General features: G+C 36.3%; 3 protein-coding genes across 6 annotated transcripts in view; 2 read left to right on the top strand and 1 right to left on the bottom strand.

Moving 5' to 3' along the window:
- The window catches only part of LOC126380382 (dual specificity calcium/calmodulin-dependent 3',5'-cyclic nucleotide phosphodiesterase 1), a 281,501-nt gene that overhangs the window by 210,522 nt on the left and 43,069 nt on the right, over positions 1 to 27,910 (bottom strand). The gene's annotated exons all lie outside the window — the stretch shown is intronic.
- On the top strand, positions 1,084 to 5,468 carry LOC126380591 (maltase 2-like). Its single transcript, XM_050030153.1, has 10 exons — positions 1,084 to 1,305; positions 1,956 to 2,135; positions 2,871 to 3,028; positions 3,186 to 3,311; positions 3,403 to 3,858; positions 3,948 to 4,055; positions 4,148 to 4,298; positions 4,382 to 4,577; positions 4,841 to 4,978; positions 5,283 to 5,468. Exons 1-10 carry the CDS (start codon positions 1,134 to 1,136, stop codon positions 5,347 to 5,349), a joined length of 1,752 nt encoding a protein of 583 aa, XP_049886110.1. The 5' UTR covers positions 1,084 to 1,133; the 3' UTR covers positions 5,350 to 5,468.
- LOC126380668 (maltase A1-like) lies at positions 7,372 to 16,183 on the top strand. Its single transcript, XM_050030272.1, has 10 exons — positions 7,372 to 7,545; positions 7,884 to 8,041; positions 8,373 to 8,552; positions 8,627 to 8,784; positions 8,875 to 9,453; positions 10,759 to 10,866; positions 11,284 to 11,434; positions 13,291 to 13,486; positions 15,670 to 15,807; positions 16,044 to 16,183. Exons 2-10 carry the CDS (start codon positions 7,891 to 7,893, stop codon positions 16,111 to 16,113), a joined length of 1,731 nt encoding a protein of 576 aa, XP_049886229.1. The 5' UTR covers positions 7,372 to 7,545; positions 7,884 to 7,890; the 3' UTR covers positions 16,114 to 16,183.

The raw sequence follows: 27,910 nt of genomic DNA, 5'->3' as shown, positions 1-27,910 counted from the left end.
GTACGTGACTAAAAGAACAAGATATAGAAATAACTTTGTTAAACAAGAGTTTTGATTTCTCAGTTAATATTATTGGTCAAAATACCCGAGAGGCTGATATCCGCACACAGAAATGGCGGATGATGGCAGATGGAAGTCCATCCATCAGATAAGAGGTAAATAACTTTTTTCTCAAGTCACGTCTCTTGTGGATGAGACTGATACTGGCTTGACTCATTATCAATGGAATATTTTAGAGACGTTATATTTTGATAGAGTTTACAGACAAACACTTAAAGTTTATGACAATGCGTTATGAAATAAGTCCACTAGAGGCTATTATCTAAAGATATAAGTCAGAAGTTGAAAATAATCCGATAAAAATGACACGAATTAATAAATATAGGTAAGTGAAGTTGAGAGAGGATACGAGATATAACTTAAAAGAACTGCAGGTGAAGTTTGTGTACTTAACGATAGAAAAAAATATTTATCTTGTCACTCTATTATAGAGTCACGTGTTAACTGTTCTGCGTGAAAGACACTGTAGGCAGATTGGGAAGTTAACACTGTTCATTTATTTAAAAAAACAAAACACCTCCAAAGTCGCCCTGGAGGCAGGGTGCAGGGTTCATACTCTGTATGTATACTCAGTGTGGTGTATACAGTGGGGTGTATATTATACAGTTTATGTTATGTCAAAAATAAGTAAACGAGAAAGTGAAAAAAAATGAGAAAAAATAATTTACGTTAACAAGTATAGAAAGTAGAGACGATAAGCAACATGCAGGAAAGAAACAATTAGTGAAAGAGAATTACTAGCACGTTACTATATTTCATAGGACTATTGCTAAAGTCAAAGTCAAAATATTTTATTCATTCTCCAGGTTAGATACTTGCGAGCATTGCTTTGCGAAGTATTTGTTTGAGAAGTGTTTAAATTTTCCGTATATGAATTCATGCAGACAATTCTATGAAACAATCATCACAAGAGGTCGTTATCGTGCCACTAGCGATCATATCTCACGATAAGACGATAAAATCTCGAATAGCCATTATATATAAAACCCCACAGATTTATAATATAGTAGAAAATCGTTTCTACCGGTCTCCGGTAGTCATTAAACATCTATAGTATTTCAAAATCTTGAATCATGAAGGTAGTTTTTCTACTGCCTTTGATTTTGGCCATATGTGCTGCAAATAGCATCGCCAGGAAGAATAAGGATGAACCGGAAAAGGATTGGTGGCAAACCACCATTTTCTACCAGATTTACCCTCGTTCGTTCGCTGATAGCAATGGTGATGGCATCGGAGATCTGAATGGTAACATATTTATTTTATAGATATATTTTATTTCCTTCATTATATTACTAGTTAAATAAAAATTTTGGCCGTCTTTTGTACCATTATATTTTATTATGCTGTTTGTGTTGTGTCTACTTTTTGTTCTGCGCAAAAAAGTGTTTTTTTTTTATTATTGTCAGTTATCACAGGCAAATGTTTTGCTCTCATTATTCTAACTACCAATTAATAAATAAATAAATAAATAAATAATAAATTTTTCCTGACTAATCTTTTACCTTTACGTTTCACGTTGCATTTCCAAAAATATCGTCTCGGTGCTTGTTTGTATCATAAACGGAAACTTTGGTACTAATTTGAATTTTACATCCCTCCAGTTTCAACTGTGTTCTAGTACATTATTTTCATGGATTATTCTGATAGAAGATATCCTAAATAACATTATTTTAGTGATATTACCCTGCGAGGCTGGTCATTCTTACGATATTGCACCGTATGTTGTCGTTTGCCTTAAATAATTATAATATCATATAGTAGTATCATTGTGTTGTGTAGTATCATTACATTCTTTTATTTATGTTGTGTCACTTGTGTCATTATTCCTAATTATTATTTTAATGAATATTTAATATAAAACAATTATACGATGCATAAATTTAAATTATTTCTAGGAATTACATCAAAACTGGAATACATCAAAGAACTCGGTGTTGGAGCTATCTGGATGTCACCTATGTTCCAATCACCCATGTACGATTTTGGATATGACATCTCCGATTTTTATGCTGTGCACGACGAATACGGCACCATGGAAGATTTTGAGGCTCTGATAAAGAGAGCCGATGAACTGGGTAAGAAAGTAACTGACACTACTTATATTCAAAGCTTAAGAATACACAATAACAAGAAAGATCATAATAAAAACTTCTAAAGTAATATTATATCAAATACCTATCTTGAATTTTCATATTAAAGTATTATAATATTATATACGAGACAGTCTCCGTGGTCTAGTGGTTAGAGCGTTAGGCTCACGATCTGGATGTCCGGGTTCGATTCCCGATGGGGACATTGTCGGTATCAATTTGTGAGACTGTCCTTTGTTTGGTAAGAGCTTTTCAGGCTTGAATCACCTGATTGTCCGAAAAAGTAAGATGATTCCGTGCTGAGGCCACGTTAAGCCGTTGGTCCCGGCTATTAACCGTAAAAACACCTCCACCAACCCGCATTGGAACAGCGTGGTGGAGTATGCTCCTTATCCCCTCCGGTTGATTGAGGGGAGGCCAGTGCCCAGCAATGGGACGTATATAGGCTGTTTATGTATGTATGTATGTCATGTATGTATATTTAAAAAAATAGCAGTCTCTAAAGACTGACCTTGAAGTAAATAATTACAAAGGTAAAGCAGCCTAATATGACATACAAAGGACAATAAAGTTAAAATTAAGTACCTACTTACATTTAAAATTAATTAGACATCGTCCTCTGCTTTGACCCAGCTTTTATGTTTCATCGCAACAATGGCACAAAAATATTTCAGATCCCTTCTCTTACTTAGTAACAAAATTTAATAAGTACTTTTTCAGATATCAAAGTGGTTTTGGATTTGGTCCCAAATCATACATCAAACGAGAGTATGTGGTTCCAAGAAGCATTGAAAGGTCATGAGAAATATTACAATTATTTTGTTTGGGAAGATGGAATAATTGATGAGAATGGTAACAGACAGCCTCCTAACAATTGGGTAAGCTTTTACTTGAACTCATAGTAATCCTATAATAATAGACTACATTCATAAAGATACATTTCATGAAATCTCTACTACTATAGGTACTTATTAGTACTTTTAGTTGGGTTTTGTATAATAATAATGTATTAAACTAATGTCATATTGATTATAGCTCAGTCATTTCCGAGGTAGTGCATGGGAGTACAGGGAAGAAGTGGGAAAATACTACTTGCATCAATTTGTCGTTGGCCAACCTGACCTGAACTACCGCAATCCTGATGTCGTCGAAGAGATGAAGGTTTGATATCATGCATAATAATAATATTTCTTACTTAAAATAAAGAAAAAAGCTTAAGGTAATATGCTGATATTATGTTCCTTCTTTCCAGGAAATCATCCGTTTCTGGCTCAATAAAGGTGTCGCTGGATATAGAGTCGACGCTGTCAACGCACTTTTTGAAGTTGACAAAGAGAAGTTCGGTGGGAAGTACCCTGATGAACCCCCATCTGGCAAAGTTAATGTTGACCCTGGCTCATATGACACTCTCCAGCATATTTATACTAAAGAACAAAACGAAACCTATTACATGGTTTATGACTGGAGGGACGTACTAGATGAATTCAAGGCTAAAGACGGCATGTCAAGGGTAATGATGACGGAAGTATATGCTGCTATAGAAAACGTTGTCAAATATTTTGGTGAAGGTGACAGACAGGGAGCACAAATGCCTTTCAATTTTGATTTGATTAATGACGTAGATAGTACATCTTCAGCTGCCGATATTAAGCGAGCTGTTGAGCAATTTTTAACGTACAAGCCCGTGGACAAGGATGCCAACTGGGTCGTAAGTAATGCCTTAATAAAATAACAAATAAAAGGGTATGTAAAATTATTCTTTTAGAAATCAGTACAGTTACATAAATATATTTTTAGGTAGGAAATCATGACAACTCCCGTATGGCTACCAGATTCGGACCACCCTTGGTTGATGGAATTAATATGATTACCTTATTGCTCCCTGGAATCGGAGTTACATACATGGTAAGTTAACATTTTGTTACTTTATGAATTATAAATATGTTGTATGCTATGCTGTTGTATAAAATATTATGTTTGTATATACATTTTTACAGGGCGAAGAACTAGGCATGGTTGACGGCTATATAAGCTGGGAAGAGACAGTAGATCCAGCTGGCTGTAACACCAATGACCCTATCAATTATGTGGCGTACTCTAGAGATCCTGAAAGAACACCTTTCCAATGGAATGCTGAGAAAAATGCGGGTGAGGCATTATTACGTCTGGAAGATTTAATAGTATGCCTTGTTTGGGATGGTCAATTTGTAATATTACTTATTGGATTGCAGGATTCTCCACCGCTAATAAAACATGGCTGCCAGTAGCTGATGGTTATGAAACTTTAAATGTGGAAGCTGAGAATGCAGCTGACAGGTCCCATCTGAAACTCTACAAAGCTCTCGCAGATATCCGCCAGAACAAAGTATTCAGATATGGACGTTATGAGTCTCTAGCTCTAAATCTTGATGTCTTTGCTTTTCGAAGGTATTATTTTTTAATTTTCTTTACGTATCGTGGGCGCATGTTAGATAATGCGTAGTCAATTCGGCGGAATCGTTCGTAATGTCAGTATATTCGATATTCTCGAAGATTTATTCTAATATTGACCCTTCACTTTACCGTAATCGAAAAAAACAACAAATTTTACTAGTCAATTTCGATTCGGCTACTGCAATGCGTGCCATTTTAAAAATGAAATATTTTTAAAATAATGTGTCACGTGTATTTAAATTCTATTTAATTTGTAGATGGCACAAGAATGATGCGTACGTCGTAGTCGTGAACGTAAAGGGCAATGATCACATTGTGGACCTCGAGTACTTCGAAAATGTTGATGGAAAAGTTCAAGTTGAGCTTACCAGCGTAGATTCACCAAAGAATAAAGGGTAAGAAACTGATGAACTAAACTTACTCTGTTCACTTTTTGCCATATTGATAGTGAGATAGAGAGAGAGGGTGAAATCATTTTATACTAAACATGACGTAGCATAATTGGGTTTTAAACAAGGTTTAAAACATAAAAATGAAAAAGAGTACAAAGTTACTGGACATCAGGTGGGGGCACTTCACAATGTCACCTACATTAATAGATAAACATTGACAAATATTTTATCGTAATCTAGAGTTGTGACACGCTATTAAGTGTTTATGTTGTCTTTGTACAGATAATCAATTGCATAACTTTTTCAGAGATAAGTTCGATGCCGCTGCTTTGCCTGTCGCGCCGTATGAAGCTCTTGTTCTCAAAGTAAAATAAACAACTTAAAACATCATGGAATAATCAACGGATACTGGAAGAAACAAAATGATGGCTAGCTCTTTAGGATTATTATTTAATTTATTATAAAATTAATAAACTATATAAGGTACTTAATAAAATAATATATTTTATTTAAATACCCTTATAGATTATAATCACACCATATTATAATAGACCTGAGTGGACAGCTCCACAATAAGGGCCCATATCTAACCATGTACGTATGTAGTACGCATGACATGCAAAAGTACCTCACCAAGGTATAGATACAAATCTTGTTGGTAGGCAAAACATTTTGTTGGTGGTGCCAACACAGTGTCTGTTCTAGTGACATTATGACTTTACGGTCCAACAAACATTTTGATATTCGTCAAGATGCATATGGATATAATGAAAACCAGATGGTGCCAGGTTATGCTTTCATTGCCAAAGTAGACAATCAGTTCAATTATTATTTATTATTATTTATTTATTTATAAAGGTACATACAACATTACAGTGTAATCCAATGCGCTGTATGACGAGAAAAAAAATATACGTAATTTAAAAGACATTAATTTGATTTACTCCAATGGAAAGTAGAGATGATATTTGTATTTATGAACTCAAGCCATATTAAGTAAATCATAACGGGATTCAGAATCCTAATAAAAAAATGTAATTTCACTCTGAATAGAGGAATTGAAGTGTTTAATAGTTAATTTAACGTTGGTATTATTTTCTTTAGTATGGTATTAGTCAAACAGCCTCCGTGGTCTAGTGGTTAGAGCGTTAGGCTCACGATCTGGAGGTCCGGGTTCGATTCCCGATGGGGGCATTGTCGAAATCACTTTGTGAGACTGTTCTTTGTTTGGTAAGGTCTTTTCAGGCTTGAATCACCTGATTGTCCGAAAAAGTAAGATGATCCCGTGCTTCGGAGGGCACGTTAAGCCGTTAGTCCCGGCTATTAGCCGTAAAAACACCTCCACCAACCCGCAGTGGAGCAGCGTGGTTGATTGAGGGGAGGCCTGTGCCCAGCAATGGGACGTATATAGGCTGTTTATGTATGTATGTATGGTATTAGTCGTTGCAACTAACAAATTGAAATGTGAAATGCAACGATTAACACTGACATCAGGATTGGTCAAATCTGCCATCAACCTTACAACCCACACGAAAGATGAAGAAGTATGGTCATCATCTCATCCCTAGCATTATCCCGTTTTTCACGGGGTCCGCTTACCTAACAATACAATACAAATACACTTTATTGCATCAAATTAAAAAGAAATAATTACAAAAAAAGTGTCTTAATTAAGTACATGGCAAATGGCGGCCTTATCGCTTAAAGCGATTTCTTCCGGACAACCATAATGAACCTAACTGAACATTTAACAGTTCCAGTTTTTTAACAGATGCGACTGCATGTCTGACCTTCTAACCCGCGAAGGAAAAACCAGCCTAAGACAGGTTAGGTTAGGTTAGGTTAGTTACATACCTTCGAAAATGCATTTCTCGGGAATATGGGTTTCCTCACTATGTTTGTGTAATGAAGGAGTAAATTGCTACTAAATGGTAAGCAAATTTTATTTTTAAGTGGCTGATTAAACACCTTGTTGCGAATAATATTTATTCACATTATGATGAATTAAAAAAATGATAGAATTCGATCAAGAGGTAGGATATGGGACCCTCATACTTTAAGAAAACAAACTTCATAGATTTTTACAAATTGGGTAATGAGTAAGAGTATAAAAATAAATCTAGACTTAAATCAGAGAGCCATATTTATGTGGGCTTTTACTGGTTCGTTACACAAGGTCTTCTATTTTAAAGCAAGCGTCATGAAAATACCTGATACTACGTAAATACAAGACATCAGCAACAATTTTCCTTTTTAGATCTTTAAAGATATTGTTCGTGTTATTCGCACAAATACATGTTTCCGCCATAATAGTGATGGTTATCCTACCTTTATATTTTTACCCAGTACGCATCCAGTACATATACGTCCAGTCATTCGTCCGCTATGCTTGTTTTTATGTAACTATTTTCCTACGGCAACATCGTTCTTGAGATTAAAGATTTATCTCGAACGAAGATATTGTTTGATAGGGATGCACTTATGATTTGGTTATCGGTATTATGTAGATTGTAAACTGTATATAAAGGCTTTTTGAAAGTAAATTCATTGCCAAAACTCGTCTGTCGCAGGTAGGTGCTATTTTATTAGATTATTTTTTGGAGTAAAAACTAATAGTGATAAATTATTATAAACAATTCAATCACTAATTTATATTTCTAATTTATCTTCTTATTCGTCATATTTTTGGACATCTATTAAAAAACACTGGACAATTACACACATCACTGGACTGGACATTTATTTTATATATAATATATTATTCTATTAAAATATTTTATTTGTTATCTTTATCTTGTTGTACAATATCATATCAGTTTTGAAGCTTATTATGTAATACCAATTGGAATAAAAAGTTAGAATTAGTTTCGTTAAATACACTGTCTGACACTGTCTGGCCATTCAACAGGCTCAAAATGAGGGGCATTTTGGTGTTGCCCTTTTTGTTTTTGTTGGCTCATGCCAATCAAGAAAGGGAACTAGAATGGTGGGAGACCACAATCTTCTACCAAATTTATCCAAGGTCCTTTATGGACAGTGACGGCGATGGTATTGGTGATTTGAATGGTAAGTTGTTATTCTATATGACATTATTGTGTAGGAGATTGAATGCGGTGTACAAATACTCGAAAATAAATTTAATCAATAACATGACGAATCTTGTTGTCAATAAGGTTTCTTCTTTGACAAAGTTTGTGTAGATTTCATTGCCTGTTTACAATACAACTGTTGACTTGTATAAGTAGGGGTAGTCTTTATGTATATTTAACTAGTTAAAAAGATCAAAAAATGCTACAATGCTACAATCTTTCTTTATACTTGAATCGGAGTGTGTTGACTACTAAAGTATACAAATATTTATATTTAATAAGATTAATCAATTTCTTGTTTTTATCAGGTATTACATCAAGATTGGAATATCTGAAGGAACTGGGTGTAGGAGCTACCTGGCTCTCACCTATGTTTCAGTCACCTATGTATGACTTTGGATATGATATCGCTGACTTTTATAATGTGCACGACGAGTATGGTACTATGGCAGATTTCGAAAAACTAATTGAAAAAGCTAATGAGCTGGGTGAGGCAACATTTATTTATAATCGAAACATTGATCTACGTATAAATATGAATCTAACAATGTTAATTTTGTAGATATCAAAATTGTTCTCGATTTGGTTCCTAATCATGGCAGCAATGAGAGTGTTTGGTTCGAACAAGCTTTAAAAGGAGACGAAAAGTATTTCGATTATTTTGTATGGGAAGATGGTGTTGTAGACGAAAATGGGAACTTACAACCTCCCAATAACTGGGTAACAAACAATATCTTACGTTTTGCTTGTTCTTGATAGCTGTCTAGCAACACGTTTGCTAAACTCATTTGTCAATTTTATCTATTACAGAATAGTGTTTTCCGTAAAAGTGCATGGGAGTACAGAGAAGAAGTAGGCAAATACTACCTTCATCAGTTCGTTATTGGACAACCAGATCTCAACTACCGCAACCCTGATGTTGTTGAAGAAATGAAGAACATCATTAGGTTCTGGCTCGACAAAGGTGTTGCTGGTTTCAGGGTTGATGCTATAGCCCATTTATTTGAAGTAGACAAAGAGCTATTCGGTGGAAAATACCCCGATGAACCTCTGACTCACAACACAGATGACCCTGAGAGTTACGACTATCTTGACCACATTTACACAAAGAATCATGAAGACACTTACGATATGGTGTACCAATGGCGAGAAGTTTTTGATGAATATAAAGCGAAGGATGGCATGACAAGGGTCATGATGACAGAAGTTTACGATAGTCCTCAAGTAACAATGAAATACTTCGGTAACGGTGTAAAAGAAGGTGCTCAAATGCCTTTCAACTTTGTACTCATATCAGAGCTCAATAGGGATTCGACAGCTGCTGAAGTAAAATATGCTTTAGATAAATTTTTGACTTTCAAACCCGTTGACAAACTGGCTAACTGGGTGGTAAGTATTAATAAAAATAATATTAGGTTAATGGCCCCGATTCCCGCAGGCATTTCCTAATTTTATTTTAAGTTATACCCGTCTTTTTCTTATACGCCCATAAGGAAAGGGACGGAAGAATAATAATTGAAAAAAAAAAAAACAGAAATCAGTGTTGCCCTCTGGATAAGTTTGGTTCTCTATTTTTACTCATAAAATTTTATGTAATAATTTACCATGGCATAATGTTACTTGTCCTATCATTAGTTACGCATAGTATTAATTTGTTATAACTTTTTAAGCATAATTTTGAAACTCATAACTACGATAAGCATTATAATTAATGATAATAATGATATATAAGCATAATTATTATAAGCATAAAAACTATATTCCAAATAAGAAAAGTTTTGGCACAACTTTGAACATTTCCGAAACTTACTTTTTCCTTGGCTGCATTTGGTTCATGATTGTCATTTTTTATATTTTTTGACTCTATTTCATGCTGTTGGTCATTATTCAGTATACTTTTCGTGTGTAAGATAAACATGCTACGGCGAAGGGGTGACCAATGGGCCACCCCCGCCGCACCCTAACCTACTGGCATGCCTTGTAAAAATTATAACAAAACACTATTATTCTAAAAAAGAATTATATACCTATTTAAGTATATGCGAATCAAATTTATGCCAACAAATATTAGTCCAAAAATAAGTTATACCTAACAAACCAGTATTGTTAGATGTGATTATGGGAAAGTGCTATTATGCTAAAAAACTTTATGCAAAAAGGATTATGATAATTAAAATTATGACAAAACCATTTATGCATTTTAAGAGAATCCCGGTAAGTTTTCACTGAACCCTGGCCTTTTTTGGTAACTGCGACACCCATATACCTTTATGTTTTCCAACTAAATATTAATGTGTGTATATTTTAATGTTGTTATATGTGTGTCGAAGGTTTTACCTAAATAAACTTTTTTATTATTATTATTTTTAATATGAATAAATAACACGGGCCAATAAAATAGGCATCTCGCTGATATGCGACCCGTTGGACGTGTGCTGTCAACTTAATTCTGTCGGGTTATAAGGCAATGTAACATTTTGGGTGGGTTTGTTTTTTTGCCTAAAATTGATGTGTATTCCATAAATTTTATGCCTGTCGATCACCGGTCCTTTTTCTTTTCGGCGGATTAGAAAATGACAGGTATTAATTAAACTAAAATTAGATGGTGTCTAGAGGAATTAGCACCAATAAACTATTGTCTAAAGTAATTTATATTTATTTTATAATAATGTTCACTTATTGCACTTTTTAAAGGCTGGAAATCATGACAACAACAGGGTTGCGTCAAGATACAGCCCAGAGTTGGTCGATGGCATAAATATGATCGTGCTCCTTCTTCCCGGAATAGCTGTTACGTACATGGTAAGTATTATCATTATTACCGGCCCCCGTGGTCCCGTGGTTGACCGTCGGGCTCACGATCCAGAGGTCCCGAGTTCGAATCCCGGTGGGGATCTATCACAAAACTCACTTTGTGATCCCTAGTTTGGTTAGGACATTACAGGCTGATCACCTGATTGTCCAAAAGTAAGATAATCCGTGCTTCGGAAGGCACGTTAAGCCGTTGGTTCCGATTACTACTTACTGATGTAAGTAAGTAGTCGTTACATGAGCCATGTCAGGAGCCTTTGGCGGCTCAATAGTAACCCTGACACCAGGGGTTGATGAGGTTGATAACTCACCTCACAACCCATACGATAGAAGAAAGATTATCATTATTGTACTCAATACGTTTGGACACACAAAAACAGTTAATAACGCTGTATCTTATTTATGTAGGGTGAAGAAATCGGTATGGTTGACGCAGAGATTAGCTGGGAAGAAACGGTTGACCCCAGTGGTTGCAACACCGACGATCCTATCAACTATTGGAAGGCCTCCAGGGATCCTGAAAGATCTCCCTTCCAATGGAGTGCAGACAAAAACGCTGGTAAGAGACCGAACATGATACATGTACAATTTGAGGGTGTAGCGGACCCAACTAGTTGGCCACCTAGTTCCGCTCACATGCAACAGATGGCGCCACATTCAATAATGCAGTCTTCAAGCGGTCCTGAAACGCGGTATCGAAGTTTACACGGCAAGACGCATATATACAACTTCCAACACAACACTGTTGGATCGTCGATCCCTAGTCACACTACCAACTTGTGGCTAGCGGGGTACTATGCTCTGTTCGGTACCCCGAAAACATCCTTTGGCGGCAGCACACCCTCGCCGCGGAAGGGAAAACCACTGCACCCATGTTATTATTTTAACGTTTAGTAGTTCATGTTCAGAGATCTGAAAACTGAGGGTAATTTTGTAAGGTATGCCTAATAGAATCCATTTCTAAATAGTGTAAAGGTTCAAATTCCTGCAGAAGTATTGTAATGTACTTACATTACATTACAATCTTTTATCGCACTTTATATTCTAATTCAATTCACAATCAAAAGATTAATACATTAAAAATAATTGAATTCAGACTAAGTAAAAACCATATTGTTCAGCTATTGTTTCTTTGAATTTGTTACGAATATTAGAGAAGTTATTGTTATAACTTAAAACGTTTTTCCTGAACTTTGAGATGATTGAAACGGCCTGATTGGATGTCCGCAGCGAACAATAGGAAAGTTGGAATAAAGTTAATGAACACGTTTTTAACAATTACAGAAGTTGCGAATTTGTGATATACCCAAATTACGTAGAATGGTTTCCCTGGATTACATAAACAGAGTAACCTTTTTATTACAATAATATAGTACTTCGGATGGCACTTTAAGCCGTTGGTCCCGGCTATTAGTCGTAAAGACACCTCCACCAATCTGCAGTGGATCAGCGTATTCCCTCCGGTTGATTGAGGGGAAGCCTGTGCCTAGCTGCGGGATGATATATGTAGGATGTTCATTTTATGTCATACATAATATTGAAGGTACGGTCATTTTTAATTTTAATGAGAAGCGGTTTATCATTTTTACTTACTTTTTAACCAGCAGTAAGTAGTCCTTATACAAGTCCAGTGGCCTTAGCCAAGTTGCAAACGATTATAACAATCAACAGTGACGGTGATCAAAATCTATGGGGTTGACATAAGATGATAATTATGTCAACTTCTGAATATAATGTATTCATAATGTAATTTGGTATTATATCTACGTATGTAGCTGCACTACTAACGCATATGGAACACGAAATTCGTGCCTCACCCAGCAGGGTCCACATAATATCAGCGTCGTGGTTCACGCCGCGACTTGTGCTGAGTAAGGCGACTTGTGCCGAGTAGGGCCCTTTTATCCTCCACCACCTTATGATCATTTCGACGAACATCCGTTTTACATTTTTGCAATTGTTTTGTGAAAATTTTAAATGGTTTTGTGGTATTGTTTTTGTATGTGGCGTTTATTCATTTTTATTCTATTTTTTCTATATATTTTTATCGCTGTCACTGTCGATTGTCCTAATCGGATTATGGGATCGACAATATCAATGTGTGACATGTCAATCCGATATACATGTGACATACATCGTCACGAATACTGAGGGGAATAATTCAGACTATGATTCTGAGTTAATATCAAGTGGATTTTCCTGTCGGAAAATACATGAAATTTTTTGTGTTATTTTAAATGGGAAATTCCACTTTATATTAACTCACGAGTATGAATCATCCCTCAAAGTTTTCGTTACGATGTCACTAACACCCTGTATTTTTGTAACTGTTTCTGACGAGTGTCATAATCGTTTGAAACTTGGCTAACCCCTTATTTTTATTAAATTTTTCACGCTAAGATTATTATTTTCCAGGATTTTCAACTGCCGACAAGACTTGGTTGCCAGTAGCCGCAGGATACGAGTCCCTGAATGTTGAAACCCAGAGGGTACAAGAGAGGTCACACCTTAATGTGTACAAGACGCTATCAAGTCTACGAACTTATCCTGTCTTCAGACAAGGAAGATACGAATCCGTTGCTTTGAACAACGATGTGTTTGCATTCAGAAGGTAAGAATGTCTCTTCAAATAGGTACTTACATACATATATAAACTCACACAAATAGGTGTAAGCCCACCGGGCTAAGCAGAGACTATACGTAGAATTCCATTTGCTTCGATTCTCACAAACTTCTCTTGCTTCTACCACGTTGAAAAAATAGGTACTTAAATAGTTTTTTTATGAACTAAATGCGTAGAGATTCTGACAACTTTTTGTAACATGTTATGCTTTTGTTTACGAGAAAACTAACCTTTTTAAGGCAAGAGTTTTCCTTCAATAATTATTTTATAGCACACGAGAGGGATAGGTAAGTAGTATAAACTTCGCAAGTAAGTATAACATAACATCTCGCCTGTATCCCAGAAGGGATAGACATACGTATAGTATAGTAATATTCACCTACTTCTCGCTATCTATGTTAAACTCCCATGTAAAAAGGGGCGAGTCTATAGCTTTTCTCTCTCTCTATTTAAGAGCTGCGCTCTTGTCGGTGGAGTAACCGCCATTCCTCTCTTCTTCCCGCCAAAACCTTCACCTCCCGATACGACACGACCTGCAGCTATAGCTTGCTATAGCTTTTAACCAGGCAAACATCCTGGAAACCACGTGAGATCAATCTGTGATGCGAACGCGAATTCAAACTCAAAGTCTCTTGGAACGCCATCGGCTAGGCTCAAATGATATCGTTGAAAAAGTCCAAAGCATATTTCGTTCCATCTGTCCTTTATTTTGCAAAATACTACACGTAATCGAACAAATACCTACAAAGGTCTCGTCATGGAACGTTTTTTATTAAACCAAATTCCTACTTTTCGTCTGTGGGAATATTTTATGGGTATAAAAGAGAAATCGAATTTCCGTCGAGCTTTAAGAGCCAGCCATCGAAAAAGTTAGTCGACTCATTATGACGCCGATCGGCCGAAAAACTCATTATTGAAAATTCTTGAGGGTTGTCTGAGCCATAAGGTCGATAATTTGATGGTCCTATAAATAATTAGGTTTTGTACTTGAAACTTTGACGAGGGACCTTAGTAGGACCGTATGGATTTATGATTTAATTCCACACCCACTTACCTAGGTGAGAAAATAGTATACCTACATTTCTAAAGATTAATATCTATTTCTAAACAGTGAGAAACCGGTCCTGTCTATTTTTTACGTTAGGTAAGCGGACTGTGTGAAAATGGGATAATGTTGAATATGATGATGATGATGAGAGAGAGAGAGAAAATAATATGACTCCCATCGTCATCATCTACCCAACATACCCTCATATCATTATCTCTTGAGCTTAAGAAGGTTTTCTTCTGGATAAATACCGATGGTTCCTTATTACGTAGCCGGTCTCAACCTCCGGAGTGGCTCTCTGGTAGACCGGCTTGCTTCTAAAATGGGGAGCGCCGGTTTTGAACCCGGTACTGGACTTGCACCAATGAGTTAGTAATTTCCCTTAAGTGCAGTTTTCACCAACACAGTTGGCTCGACCATTGTAGATGGCGATTCGTCTCACCACAAATCACGTTGGTGTAACAGAAAGCTTGGTATGGTGTGGGCGCTTAGTTCATCTTGCGATGGATGCACCTCTGACTACTCTAGGATATAGTCGTGAGTTTATGTTAAGTATGTAAATTTGTTCCTTATAAAGTCTGTAGCGACACATTTCATTACATTTTACAATGCCAGCATTCTTGGTAGCAAGCAACGGCAACGTGGCCCTGTGGTTGGCAGTCTCTCCCGTTCCGTCACCAGGCTAGGTACACTGCCTGTATTTAATATCATCATCATCATCATCAGCCCATTAACGTCCCCACTGCTGGGGCACGGACCTTCCCTATAGATAGGTAGGGAGATCGAGCCTTAAACCATCACGCGGGCCCAGTGCGGATTGATGGTTATTAACGACTGCTTATGCAGCCGGGACCAACGGCTTAACGTGCCTTCCGAAGCACGGAGGAGCTCGAGATGAAAACTTTTTTTTTGTGGTCACCCGTCCAACGACCGGCCTTTGCGAAAGTTGCTTTACTTCAACAATCGCAGACCGAGCGCGTTAACCGCTGCGCCACCGAGCTCCTCACATTTTATATAACCGCGTATTTAATATAACCGCGTGTTATTTCCCGGTGTTCCACATAATATGTAATCAGTGTTTACTGTACAATACAGATGACTAAGCTTGGTTGTCTTCCGACAGGTGGTACAACGGAGAGACGTACGTCGTCGTCGTGAACCTCAGAGATATGCCCTACTCCCTCGACCTGACGTACTTCGACAACGTGTCGGGTCTGTTGGAGGTCGTGGTCACCAACATTCAGTCTTTCAAGAACACTGGGTAAGTGTATTGTGTATTTTGGTCCATATCATCCTACAACATCCGACAACATTGTTGTTGTTTGTGGCCAACATCCTTTATATATATATGATTATATACAGGATGTTAGTGACATCGTAACGGAAACTTTGAGGGATGATTCAGACCATAATTCTGAGTTGTGTAAGTGGAATTTTCGGAGTTTTTAAGAGTCCTAGTACGGCTTTGAAATAGACTTTTTTTATTTATATTTTCAGTGAGCTGCTAGAAGCAAGCGGTTTGGTCATCGATGGCAGCGAATCTTTAGTGCTGCGTGTTGTGCAGTAATATTCTCGACAATATACCTTGTCAGATGAATACAACAAAATATTATAAATACATGCAAACAAACTGCTAACTTCTGTTTATCTTCTAATTCCCTTGTTCGTCTATTCTCACTATAGAAACATAATACGCACATACGAAGCAGATTATTAATTAGAACTGATTATTCTATTTATATAATATCTGTGGCAAAACAAGCTACCACATCTATGTCGCTAATTATTCAATTCAAAATTGCTATTATGAATAATTCAAACAATTTCGGTGTGTATCATACGTGAATGTAGTTGAAAATGAAAATCATGATTTTAGATGCTGTAACATGAACTCACACCTAAAATACCATGCATTACTTATGGTATTAAACAAGTTAAATGATGAACTTTATCGCAATTTTAGGCTAACGACAGATTTTTCATTCAATAAACGAATATTTTTTTCAATAAACGAATATTTGGTTTTGTAAATGGAATAGCAAAATGTTATTTCTTTTTGGAAGACTTTATTCAACGCTTTCGGAAATGGGCCCTAAGTAAGATAATTTCATCACGAGACGTCAGGAATACCTAGGATCTACACGATGTCAGTGATATTTTCAAAAAAGCTTGAAAGTGCGTTCTAAATGTATCGTTTTGGAACTAATCAGGCATGGCAATTAAAAAAATATCCAACGTTTATTTGAGCATGAACTAACACTAATGGAGTTATAGTGTTTGAGTAGTATTAAACAAATACTTCTGTCTTTGGCAATACAAATTCAAATAGAGTTGGGATTGTGTACAATGTTCAAACCATCCAGGCGTGTTAATAATATTTACTCAAATAAAACGGGCATTTATGATCGAAGCGGTGATGCCACAAATATTATTTTGGAATATAGATGCATAGGGCCCAGTATGTGTAGCACTAACTGTTCTAAGAGAATTTAAACTAGGAAAAATATCAGAAGTATTTTTTACTTGATACGCATCCAAATGTTTTCCGTTTTTCAAATCTACACAGACATCTGTCAAAAGGAAATCCCTCTCTTTAGACCCAACTAAAGGGATGTTTTCAATGCCTAAGAATAATAGTACAAAACCCTTTTTGACCCTTACACACAATTGCTGCCTGGTACGATAGCCACTGCTAATACTTCACAAAGATATTTTGCTATGTGAAAAGATCAAGGCATTAAAATTGTGTTTCAAAATGTGAATGAGTCTCGTCTGTGGTTAGTCATTTAAGTACCAAGTTTCTACCTGGGAATCTGTGTGGACTCAGTTTACGCCATAATATGCTCCAGGACAAAGCGCATATGAATCGAATTTGATGTGACACTTCAACTGTCGATGATAGAGTTTGAGGTTGAATATAATTATGTGCTACACCGTTACAAAGCGTACAATTATAATTCAGAATGTGGTAGCGTGATGCATATATTATATATTTTTTTAAATTTATTGAGGAAAGTTAACAGCACGGTACCTGTTCTTGCTTAAAGCTAATATGTAAAAATATAATAAATAAATAAAGTAAAATTAAATTCATACCGACAAACATACCCTACCTTACCTTAGTATTATATCAAATTAAAAAGTAAAAAATATTTTTTGTCTATGACAATTCTGTGACAAGCTCTCGTAAATAAAACAACGCAACGTGATAACAAGTGGTTTAATTTCCGAAATACACTGTAATTCGTGCAAGAAACACCAACAACCCAACATATGGTCGATATCGAACCGGATTATGAAGAAGTATACAATCAGTTTGTGCGAATAAAACGGATTACAAAAGAAATACAGAACACGCGCCCGGCACCAAAAGTGAGGTTATGAAAAATTTGTTTACGAAAGTGAAATAACAATATTTACGACAATTGGAAGAAATAAACTACAAAAATGAGTTATACTAGTGAAGAAATATTAGCAATGTTAGAAGAAAAGGCGGAAATGTTAGTGAAAACGCAAGTTAATTTAAAAAAATGTCCGAAGCAAAGACTGACGAAAGGTTACATAGAAGTTCGAATTAAATCCATTGAAGAAGACTGGCAAGCTTTCAAATCATTACATCAATCCCTAATCAAATGTACAACAAAGGAAAAACGGGCAAATATAACCTATTTTGTGAATGAGGACTATTATCAATATGAAGAACTGTATTTAACATTATCAGGTGATTTAAGAGACATGCTTGAAACTAAAGTAAAAAACCCATTTGTAGAGCCCGAATTCACATCAGTGCCACGTGTCAATCTGCCAAGTATTCAACTTCCTACATTTTTAGGCCGCTATGAAGAATGGACAACTTTCAATGACTTATTTACATCACTAGTTCATAACAACACTTCACTTTCTAAAGTACAAAAATTACACTATTTGAAGACAAGTGTGGGTGGCGAAGCTGAGGTCCTACTGAGACACATTCCTGTAACGGAAGCCAACTATGAGAATGCATGGGAAATATTACAACAAAGGTATGGAAACAAAAGATTGATAATCAATTCTGTGTTAAAACGACTATTTGGACAGAAAAAGATTACAACACCTACTGCAAATTGGATAAAAAACCTATTAGATACAACGACAGAGTGCTTAAACAATTTAGAAAATCTAAAAGTATGTATAGACAAGTGGGATCCAGTAATAATCTATATAGTAGTACAGAAATTGGATGAAAACACACACAAAGCATGGGAAGATTTTGCATATACTACAAATAAAGATGAGTTACCTACCTGGGACCAATTGAAGAATTTTTTAGAGGCAAAATTCCGCACACTTGAATTAGTCACGCCCATTATGTCAAGCACAAGAGAGAACAAAGCACCTGTAAAATCATTCCATGTGTCATCTGCAACCTCGGAGAGAACCTGTATCAGCTGTAACGGAAATCACACGTTGTGTCATTGTCCAGAATTCACCAAGCTAAGTCCTATGGAAAGGAGCGAGTTTGCCAAGAACAAAGGCTTATGCTACAATTGTCTGATCCCTGGGCATCCTGCAAACAAATGTAGACTACGAGTTTCATGTAGAGTATGCAATAGACGTCACCACTCGTTGCTACATCAAAATAAGAATACAAATCAGTCAGACAATACGCAAACTCATCACAGTCAAATCGAAGGAGAAGTAGAAGAAGACCCTATTGAAGAGAACAATTCATCACCTGCAATTCAATCATATATGGCAATGAAGAAGTCCACTGCACTGTTAGCTACAGCATTGATACCTGTGAAGGATAAGAATGGACAAACATTGATCTTGCGGGCACTAATAGACCAAGGGTCACAAGCAAACTTTATAAGTGAAAGAGCCACACAACTTTTGAAGATTAAGAAGAAACCAACAAGTGGAACAGTATCAGGAGTGGGATCTACACAGACAGCAATACATCATGTAGTAGAAATACAATTGTTGTCACAATATGAAGAAGAATTCCAACTCACTCTAAAAGCTTATGTCATGCCTACACAATTATGTTCACAGCTACCATCCAAATCATTGGTGAACTTGCCGCACGCCTGGCCACATATTCAACCGCTCACTTTGGCCGACCCGACCTTCAATCAACCTGGTCGAGTAGATGTCCTGCTAGGTGTAGAAGTATATGCTCAAATATTGAAGAACAATATCATCAGAGGTCCTCCTGGCTCACCATGCGCACAAGAAACAAGCCTTGGATGGATACTTTTTGGTAATATACAGAGCGACACTTCAAATGAACCAATTATGGTAATGCATCACCAGATAGATTTCGACGACATTCTATACAAATTATGGGAAGTAGAGGCTGATGATAGAAACAAATACACAAAAGAAGAAGAAACATGTCAAACAATATATCAAGAAACAGTAAGAAGGAATCAAGAAGGAAGATACATCGTGAAACTACCTTTTAGAACAGAACCACCGAAAAGTACAGAAGGGAAAACAAGAGAAATAGCAATGAAAAGACTAAATCAAATGGAGAAACGACTAGAAAGGAATAAAGAACTACAAACAGAATACAATAAAGTCATGAAAGAATACATAGAACTGAATCACATGGAGCTAGTACCGAAAGAGGAAATAGAAAAACCATCTGTTTACCTACCACATCACGCAGTCGTGCGAGAAGCAAGTGACACGACGAAGGTCCGTGTTGTCTTCAATGCCTCTTCACCAGACATAAACAACATCTGTCTCAATGATGAAATGTTAGTTGGACCTCAACTACAAGAAGATATGAGAAGCATAGTCATGAGATGGCGTTTAAGAAAAATTGCATTTGTGTCCGATGTAGAGAAGATGTACCGACAAATTCTTGTCACGAAAGAAGATACAGACTATCAAAGAATATTATGGCGTGATGACCCTGAAGAACAAACAAAAGATTATAGACTGTTGAGAGTAACATTTGGGACCGCTTCCGCTCCGTATCTCGCGGTAAGAACCCTGCAACAAGTAGCAGAAGATGAAGGAGAAGAACATCCTGAAGCTAAGAACATAATACAAAGAGATTTCTTTATGGACGACTTGATATCTGGACAAGATACTGTAGAAGAAGCGTTACAAGTAGCAAGAGACATTACAACCATTTTAAAGAAAGGAGGTTTCAAATTACAAAAATGGTCTTGTAACAATTCACAATTTTTAAAAGAATTTAGTCCTGAAGAAATAAGCACTCATATAAAGATGGATATGAATCTTGGTGGCACAGTCAGAACACTAGGTTTATCCTGGAACTTAGGTGAAGATGTTCTCCAATATAACATGAACTTACCACAGCCACAGAAGATAATCACAAAAAGAAGTATCCTAGCTGAAATGCAACATTATTTTGATCCACTAGGATGGCTTGCTCCTGGAATACTACCTGCAAAATTGCTCCTGCAAAAATTATGGTTGAAGAAAGTGACCTGGGATGAGAAAGTAGAACCTGAAATAGAAAAAGAATGGTTAGAAATACGACAAAATTTTGAAGACCTGAAAGTAATAAAAATAGATAGATGGTTACAAACAACAAAAGACAACTTACCTGAAGCAACAATACATGGTTTCTGCGATGCTTCTATGAAAGCATATGGAGCAGCTGCATACTTAAGAGTAATAGATGAGCATGGTGTATACAAAACTCAGCTAATAGCAGCCAGATGTCGTGTAGCACCTATAAAGCCCGTGTCTCTACCAAGGTTAGAGTTATGTGGAGCCGTTCTTCTATCAAAACTTTTGAACCAAATCAGTGAAGCAACTCGCATACCTACCTCACAAATTTTCGCTTGGACTGACTCCACGATAGTCCTGTCCTGGTTGAAAGGAGATCCTGGAAGATGGCAAACATTTGTAAGGAATCGAGTAGTTACTATCCTAGACAACATTGGGGAAAAATGGTTTCATGTACAATCTCACGACAACCCCGCTGACATAGCCTCTCGTGGAATGTTACTGAAGGATTTGAAGAAAGAAAAGCTATGGTGGCAAGGGCCAGAATGGCTAAAACAAGGAAATGTAGAAATGCACCAACTCGAAGACACCGATATAGACCTGGAAAAAAGAAAAAATATTAATGTAAACTTAAAAACTAAAGAAGAGAAAGAAAAAACAATACTTACCAATTTTGAAGACTTTGATACCTTACTGGATTTGACAAAAACAATTCTTTATTGTAGAAGATTCTTGAAATTTAAAAGAATAAACATTAGCGAAGAAAATAAAGCAATAACACCACAAGAATTAAATGAAGCATTAGAATGTTGTATAAAAATAGTTCAAGAAAGTGAGTTCAAGCAAGAAATAATTAATTTGAGAATTGGAATAACTATTGATAAGAAGAGCACTATAAGGAATTTAAATCCATTTCTTGATGATAAGATGATTTTAAGAGTTGGAGGAAGACTACGTTACGCAGATATAGATGAAGACGTTAAATATCCAATAATACTTACCAGTAAGAATGCACTATCTACCCTGATAGTCGCCGACGCTCATAAGAAGACGTTGCATGGAGGAGTCCAATTAATGATGAACTACATAAGGTCTCGTTATTGGATCACCAGAGTCAAAAATCTGATCAAATCCACTATACACAATTGTATCATCTGTGCCAAGCATCGAGCGACCAACCGAAATCAACTGATGGGAGATCTGCCCGAAGCTCGTGTGACACCTGCACGCCCATTTTATAACTCAGGCGTAGACTTCGCGGGTCCTCTTCAGTTACTAAGATCCAAGGGAAGAGGAAGTAAGACAGAGAAGGCCTACATATGTATATTCATATGCATGGCTACCAAGGCCATACATCTCGAATTAGTAGGAGACCTTAGCACTAATTCATTTCTCGGAGCTTTCAAGCGTTTCGTAGCAAGAAGAGGGCGATGCTGTCACATGTGGAGTGATCGAGGAACTAACTTTGTTGGAGCTAGTAAAGAACTCAATAATTTATGGACAGAAGCTAAACTTGAATTACCAGCCGATCTAGTCAATTTATTAGCAGAAGATGGCACTCAATGGCATTACATTCCACCCTACAGCCCCAACTTCGGAGGACTTTGGGAGTCCGGAGTAAAGTCCATTAAATATCACCTGAAAAGAATCTTAAACACTAATCTTACCTTTGAAGAAATGTACACCACCCTCTGCCAGATTGAAGCATGTTTAAACTCAAGGCCGCTCAATCCTATTGACACTTCTGATCCAGAACATCTTACGATACTAACACCGGGACATTTTCTCATAGGCGAAGCTCCTGTAAATGTTCCAGAACCGAACATAAAAGACATTAACTTGAATCGCTTATCAAGATGGCAACATACCCAGAAGCTTGTTCAAGATTTTTGGAAGTGTTGGAAGACAGAGTATCTAACGAGACTACAACAAAGACCCAAGTGGCATAAGATCCAACCTGAATTTAAACTTGGTGATGTCGTGCTCATCCGTGAAGACAATCTTCCACCTGGAAAATGGGCACTGGGAAGAATCACAGACAAACATCCAGGCCAGGATGGCATCTGCCGAGTGTACAGTCTCAAATGTGGTGATAAAATAATCAAAAGATCCATTTCTAAACTTTGTGGACTACCTATTAATAATTAGTTTATATTCATTAATTGTTTTTATAAATTGTGTTCCTTATTCAAATATTGTTTTCAATTTGTACTTAGTACTCACTGTTAGTTAAAAATAACTAAGTGTAACTTTATATTACGTAATTTGGAGTTAGAAATTTGTTTTGTAATGTAAGTTAAAATTTTATTTTAAAACTTATGTTTAAATGTTGAAGTTAAAAAAAAAAGATTAATCATTCATAGAAATTAATGTGAAATGTTTCAATTTCTAGTAACTTTAAAATGTTTGAAAACATAATTCAAATTTCATTTTGTAAACTCATGTAAATTGTTTCATAAATAGTACCAATAGTGTCTAGTAGCTTTTATAACTTTATAAAATAACTTGATCTCAAATAATAACTGTAAAATGTAAAAGTAAATAAATGTAAGTTGTATAATTAGTATTGTTTAGCACACTTTGTAAGAATGTTAGTCTTGTTTAACAAACATAATTCATTGTATATCATTGTCTAAAAACTTCGTTTTTGGGGGGCGGTATGTTCTTGCTTAAAGCTAATATGTAAAAATATAATAAATAAATAAAGTAAAATTAAATTCATACCGACAAACATACCCTACCTTACCTTAGTATTATATCAAATTAAAAAGTAAAAAATATTTTTTGTCTATGACAATTCTGTGACAAGCTCTCGTAAATAAAACAACGCAACGTGATAACAAGTGGTTTAATTTCCGAAATACACTGTAATTCGTGCAAGAAACACCAACAACCCAACAGTACCTTTAATATAAGTAGAAACATAAGCTAAATTGAGGCTAATTATTAGGTTCCCCATATTATTATTATTATAGAACAAAAGCACATAAAAAGAATTTTCTTTTTTGACAATATTTAAATACTCAACTGTCAATTGTTATAATAATAAATGGTGTTGTATTGTGAAGTATTGATTATCTGATGTCCGAAAGTAAGATGATCCGTGCTTCCTCCTGCCTTCGGCACTTACTTATAGGGGCTTTTTACGGCTCAACAGTAACCCTGAGCGGGTTGATAAAGTCGGTCATTGCTCTCACAACCCACACGAGAGAAGTTACAAGTGAAGTTGTGAGCTATACTACATAGCCATAAGCTAATTTACCTTAAATAAAACTTGCGTTGTCAACCGTATTGTGTTATTTGCAAAACGTTAACAAGCCACAGAGCTAGGAGAGCGACTCTCCGGCTAGACAAGTGCGCTCGAGTCGTCTCGGCCAAGACAAAGAGAGACTTTCCAACAATTCCAAAAGTAGAACTTAATTGTTTCTTACTCGTACAAGTACATCCAGGCGAAGAGTGAAGAAATAATCTCACGTAAAACATAAATGTGAATGAAGGCCAAGTTCGTAGCAAAAAAAGTGAGATCTGGATAACATGCCCTTATAATATCTTCATTAGGTACTTAATTCCAACCCGACTGATTTTTCGGTCCGAAACATCTGGACTCGACTGAACCGGTGCAGGACCAACCATGGAAAGTCATACCATCACTTACATAAATGGGGCTTAAAGGAGTCGCCATACTGTGAATGTGCTCACCCCGATCAAACCATAACTCACATAGTGAACGAGTGCCCGCTGCACCGGTTCCCAGGTAGCTAAGCTGCATTGTGTGACGGATGCGGCACAGACTTGGTTACAGGAGCTTAAGCTGGATATATGATCCACGCAGGATATTTTATTTTTGTCTGCCATATGCAATAATAATAATACCAACCCGGACTCACACTCCAGGATCGGGTTAGATTCGGGAACCGATAACGATTCCCGGTCCGAATCCAGGTCCAGATCTGAGTTCACACTAATATCGATATTACGTGTACATACACGTTTTGTTACGACGATGTATTCGCGTATGTGCATAAACGTAAAATAGACCAACAACAACGATATTAATACAGTTCCAAACATACAATGTATGAATTTTGTCTTCTATATCATTCCTCGACGTCTTATGTCTTATTTAAAATTCTAACTTAACATAATATTTTTTTCACCTGAAAGGGCTCAAACTTTTTTATGAGTGAAGTAAACGGTAAAAAAAAAAAGTAAACGGTAAAATATATTTTACTGGAATAAGAGATTTGAAAATATAAAGACAATTTTACTAGAGACGCTAAATTGCAATTGTGTAGAGCAAATATATTTTATACAATACAAATACACTTTATTGCACCAAAATAAAAAGAAATAAGTAATTACAAAAATACTTTTAACTAAGTACATGGCTAGCAACTTGCTTGTTGGATCGAAAGTGGCAGAAAATATTTCGTGTAATTTAACCTGCTGCTGTGTCACCCGTTTGCTTCGCGAACTTGGCTGACACACTGCTGTATGTCTTGATGTTAAACATTTCACGAACGACGTCCCCAGACTGGTAGTGCGTTCTCTCTCTCACTAATCTATGCTGTCTATAGTTGCTCTTACATGGATGTAAGCGTTATATAGGATAGCAATTACGGTTTCCATATAATCCGTTCTAGAGACAACAATGATTAAGACAGCTAAATATCAAGCTATTCCAAGTTTCATCTGTCTTTCTTTTTCATTCTCTTAGAGATTTACACCTCCATTTCAATGAACAACCAATGTGTCCTGTTCAATGACGGCACGAGATGTAATTGCTGTTCGTGACATCGTACCGAAAACTTTGAAGGGTGTCTCAGACCATGGTTCTAATATCAGGTGGACTTTACCATCGTAAAAGTAAGGAACCCAAAATAATTAAAGAAAACACTTAATTTTTATAAATTTTACGACAGGAAATTCCACTAGATATCAACTCAGAAGAAAGTATAGAATTGAAAATAATTTAAAAAACACAAAACAGTCATGAATTTTGCGACGTAAAATTCACTTGATATTAACTCAGAATCTTGGTCTGAATCATCTCCCTCAATATTCCTTACGATGTCATTAACACATTGTATAGTATTCGCCGATACAAAGACATTTGAAATTGCTGAAATATTCTCCTAAGAGTATAATTAGAGTTAGAAGTCGCTTTGTAAAAAAGGTTTATGATATTATATTATTTGTTATTACTTACAAACGATGATTGTAGTTTAAGGAATTTTCGTCTCTGTTCCGAATTGGATTACAATATTAATCGTTTACCTAATGCTATATTTTGAGCTCGTTTACTTTGAAAGCCACTTAATACTTCGGTCACGGCTATTGACCTATTTCAGCTTTCATTGACTCAGATAAGTTCGAAGACAAAACTTTTAACGTTTGGGTTGGCTAATAGCCCAAATGCTACTAAATAGGACTGAAGCAGTGTGGGCGGTGCTATAAGCACTCGTTGGAGTTACATTCATAAAATAATTACAATCTTCAATTTGCACTAATATTATTAGGTAACTCCTCTGCTGGAATGGGAGTAAAGAAAAAACATAGAATGCGTTCAGCTGCCTATCTTCCCGTGCATGTCGTAAAAGGCAACAAAGGGACAGCGTCCTGTCGGACATGATGGATCACCTGTAAGAGCGATAGGCTGATCCCCTATAATCATACGGTTTATCATTATCCACCTTAGGACTATGTATCAAAAGTGGCTGCAAATAGTTTCTTGATTATTGTAGTTCTGCCCACCACTTCGGGGAACACGAGCGTGAGTTTATGTATGTATGTATAAAAAATAAGGTAAATCTGGCCAGATACACATAACCTTCAGCCTGGAGTTATTTTCTCGGTTTTACAGAGTTACGACACTCTTCGTGTATCAATATTTATTTTCTTCTTTACCTCTTTTTGTTTTAATTATTATGAACGTCATGTGTATGAGGTGAATTTTAGCGACAACAGTTCTCATACAAAATGCGCGTAAGGGCCTTTCCATCCTCTTTCTTCTATTCCATATTTATTTCAGACGTATGAACAGATAAATAACTAATGAGAATGACCCGACGTTGTTAGTATTAGGTATTATTTATTCTGTGACATAGTTCTTACTTAGGGACGGATACTAGGTAAATAAGCAAAAGTTTGGAGTCCCTTTTGCGTTAATGAGACTGGACTTGACTTCAAAACTTCAACCTCCGTACGTGTCTTGAATTATCGATACGTAAACTTTATCTTGTTGAGTCTTTGTAAACAGTAGGTATATATTGTATTAAATATAACATTATATATGTCAGCTGGGCAGAAGCCTCCCATCAATCAACCCAGGGATATTCCACCACGCTATTCCGCTGCCGGTTAGTGGGAGTTTTTACAGCTATTGGAACCAACGGGAAGGAAAACATCGTGAGGAAACCCACATTCCCGAAAAATGCATTTTTGGAGGTAAGTATGTGACCTAACCTGAATTGGGCTGGTTTTTCTTTCGCGGGTTGGAAGGTTAGACAAGCAGTCAGTCGCTTCTGTAAAAAACCGACCTGTCAAATATTCAGGTTAGGTAAGCGGACCCTGTGGAAAACGGGATAATGGTAGGAGGATGAGTGGGATTCATCTTACTTTCGAATTATTGATTTAAACCCGCTATATCCTTACCAAAAAAAGGATAGTCTTACAAAGTTATTTCGGTAATGTACCCATCGGGAATCTATAATTTCTCTGGGACTAAAATAACAATCCGTGTAAAATCCAACTCATGCGCACGGGCTTGTTGCAAGACAAGTTTATTACAACTCAAAATCCACACCATTTGAAGAATGCATTGAAGTCGAGATAACAAGCAATTGAAAGGGCCAAACTAGGTAGTTTGAGGCAATTAGCCCACCTGTTCCGAT

This window comes from Pectinophora gossypiella, chromosome 1 (assembly GCF_024362695.1).
Source record: "Pectinophora gossypiella chromosome 1, ilPecGoss1.1, whole genome shotgun sequence".
Classification (NCBI taxonomy): Eukaryota; Metazoa; Arthropoda; class Insecta; order Lepidoptera; family Gelechiidae; genus Pectinophora; species Pectinophora gossypiella.
The sequence above is the reverse complement of the archived record's forward strand: the minus strand, read 5'-3'. Positions and strand labels throughout refer to the sequence as shown.

Excerpts from the sequence above, each read along its gene's own strand:
- LOC126380591 (XM_050030153.1), top strand. The coding sequence starts at position 1,134 with ATGAAGGTAGTTTTTCTACTGCCTTTGATTTTGGCCATATGTGCTGCA. Across the intron at positions 3,029-3,185 it reads GACAGCCTCCTAACAATTGG|CTCAGTCATTTCCGAGGTAG; the intron begins GTAAGCTTTTAC and ends TATTGATTATAG. Across the intron at positions 4,979-5,282 it reads GATTCACCAAAGAATAAAGG|AGATAAGTTCGATGCCGCTG; the intron begins GTAAGAAACTGA and ends TAACTTTTTCAG.
- LOC126380668 (XM_050030272.1), top strand. The coding sequence starts at position 7,891 with ATGAGGGGCATTTTGGTGTTGCCCTTTTTGTTTTTGTTGGCTCATGCC. Across the intron at positions 10,867-11,283 it reads GAATAGCTGTTACGTACATG|GGTGAAGAAATCGGTATGGT; the intron begins GTAAGTATTATC and ends TTATTTATGTAG. Across the intron at positions 15,808-16,043 it reads CAGTCTTTCAAGAACACTGG|TGAGCTGCTAGAAGCAAGCG; the intron begins GTAAGTGTATTG and ends TTATATTTTCAG.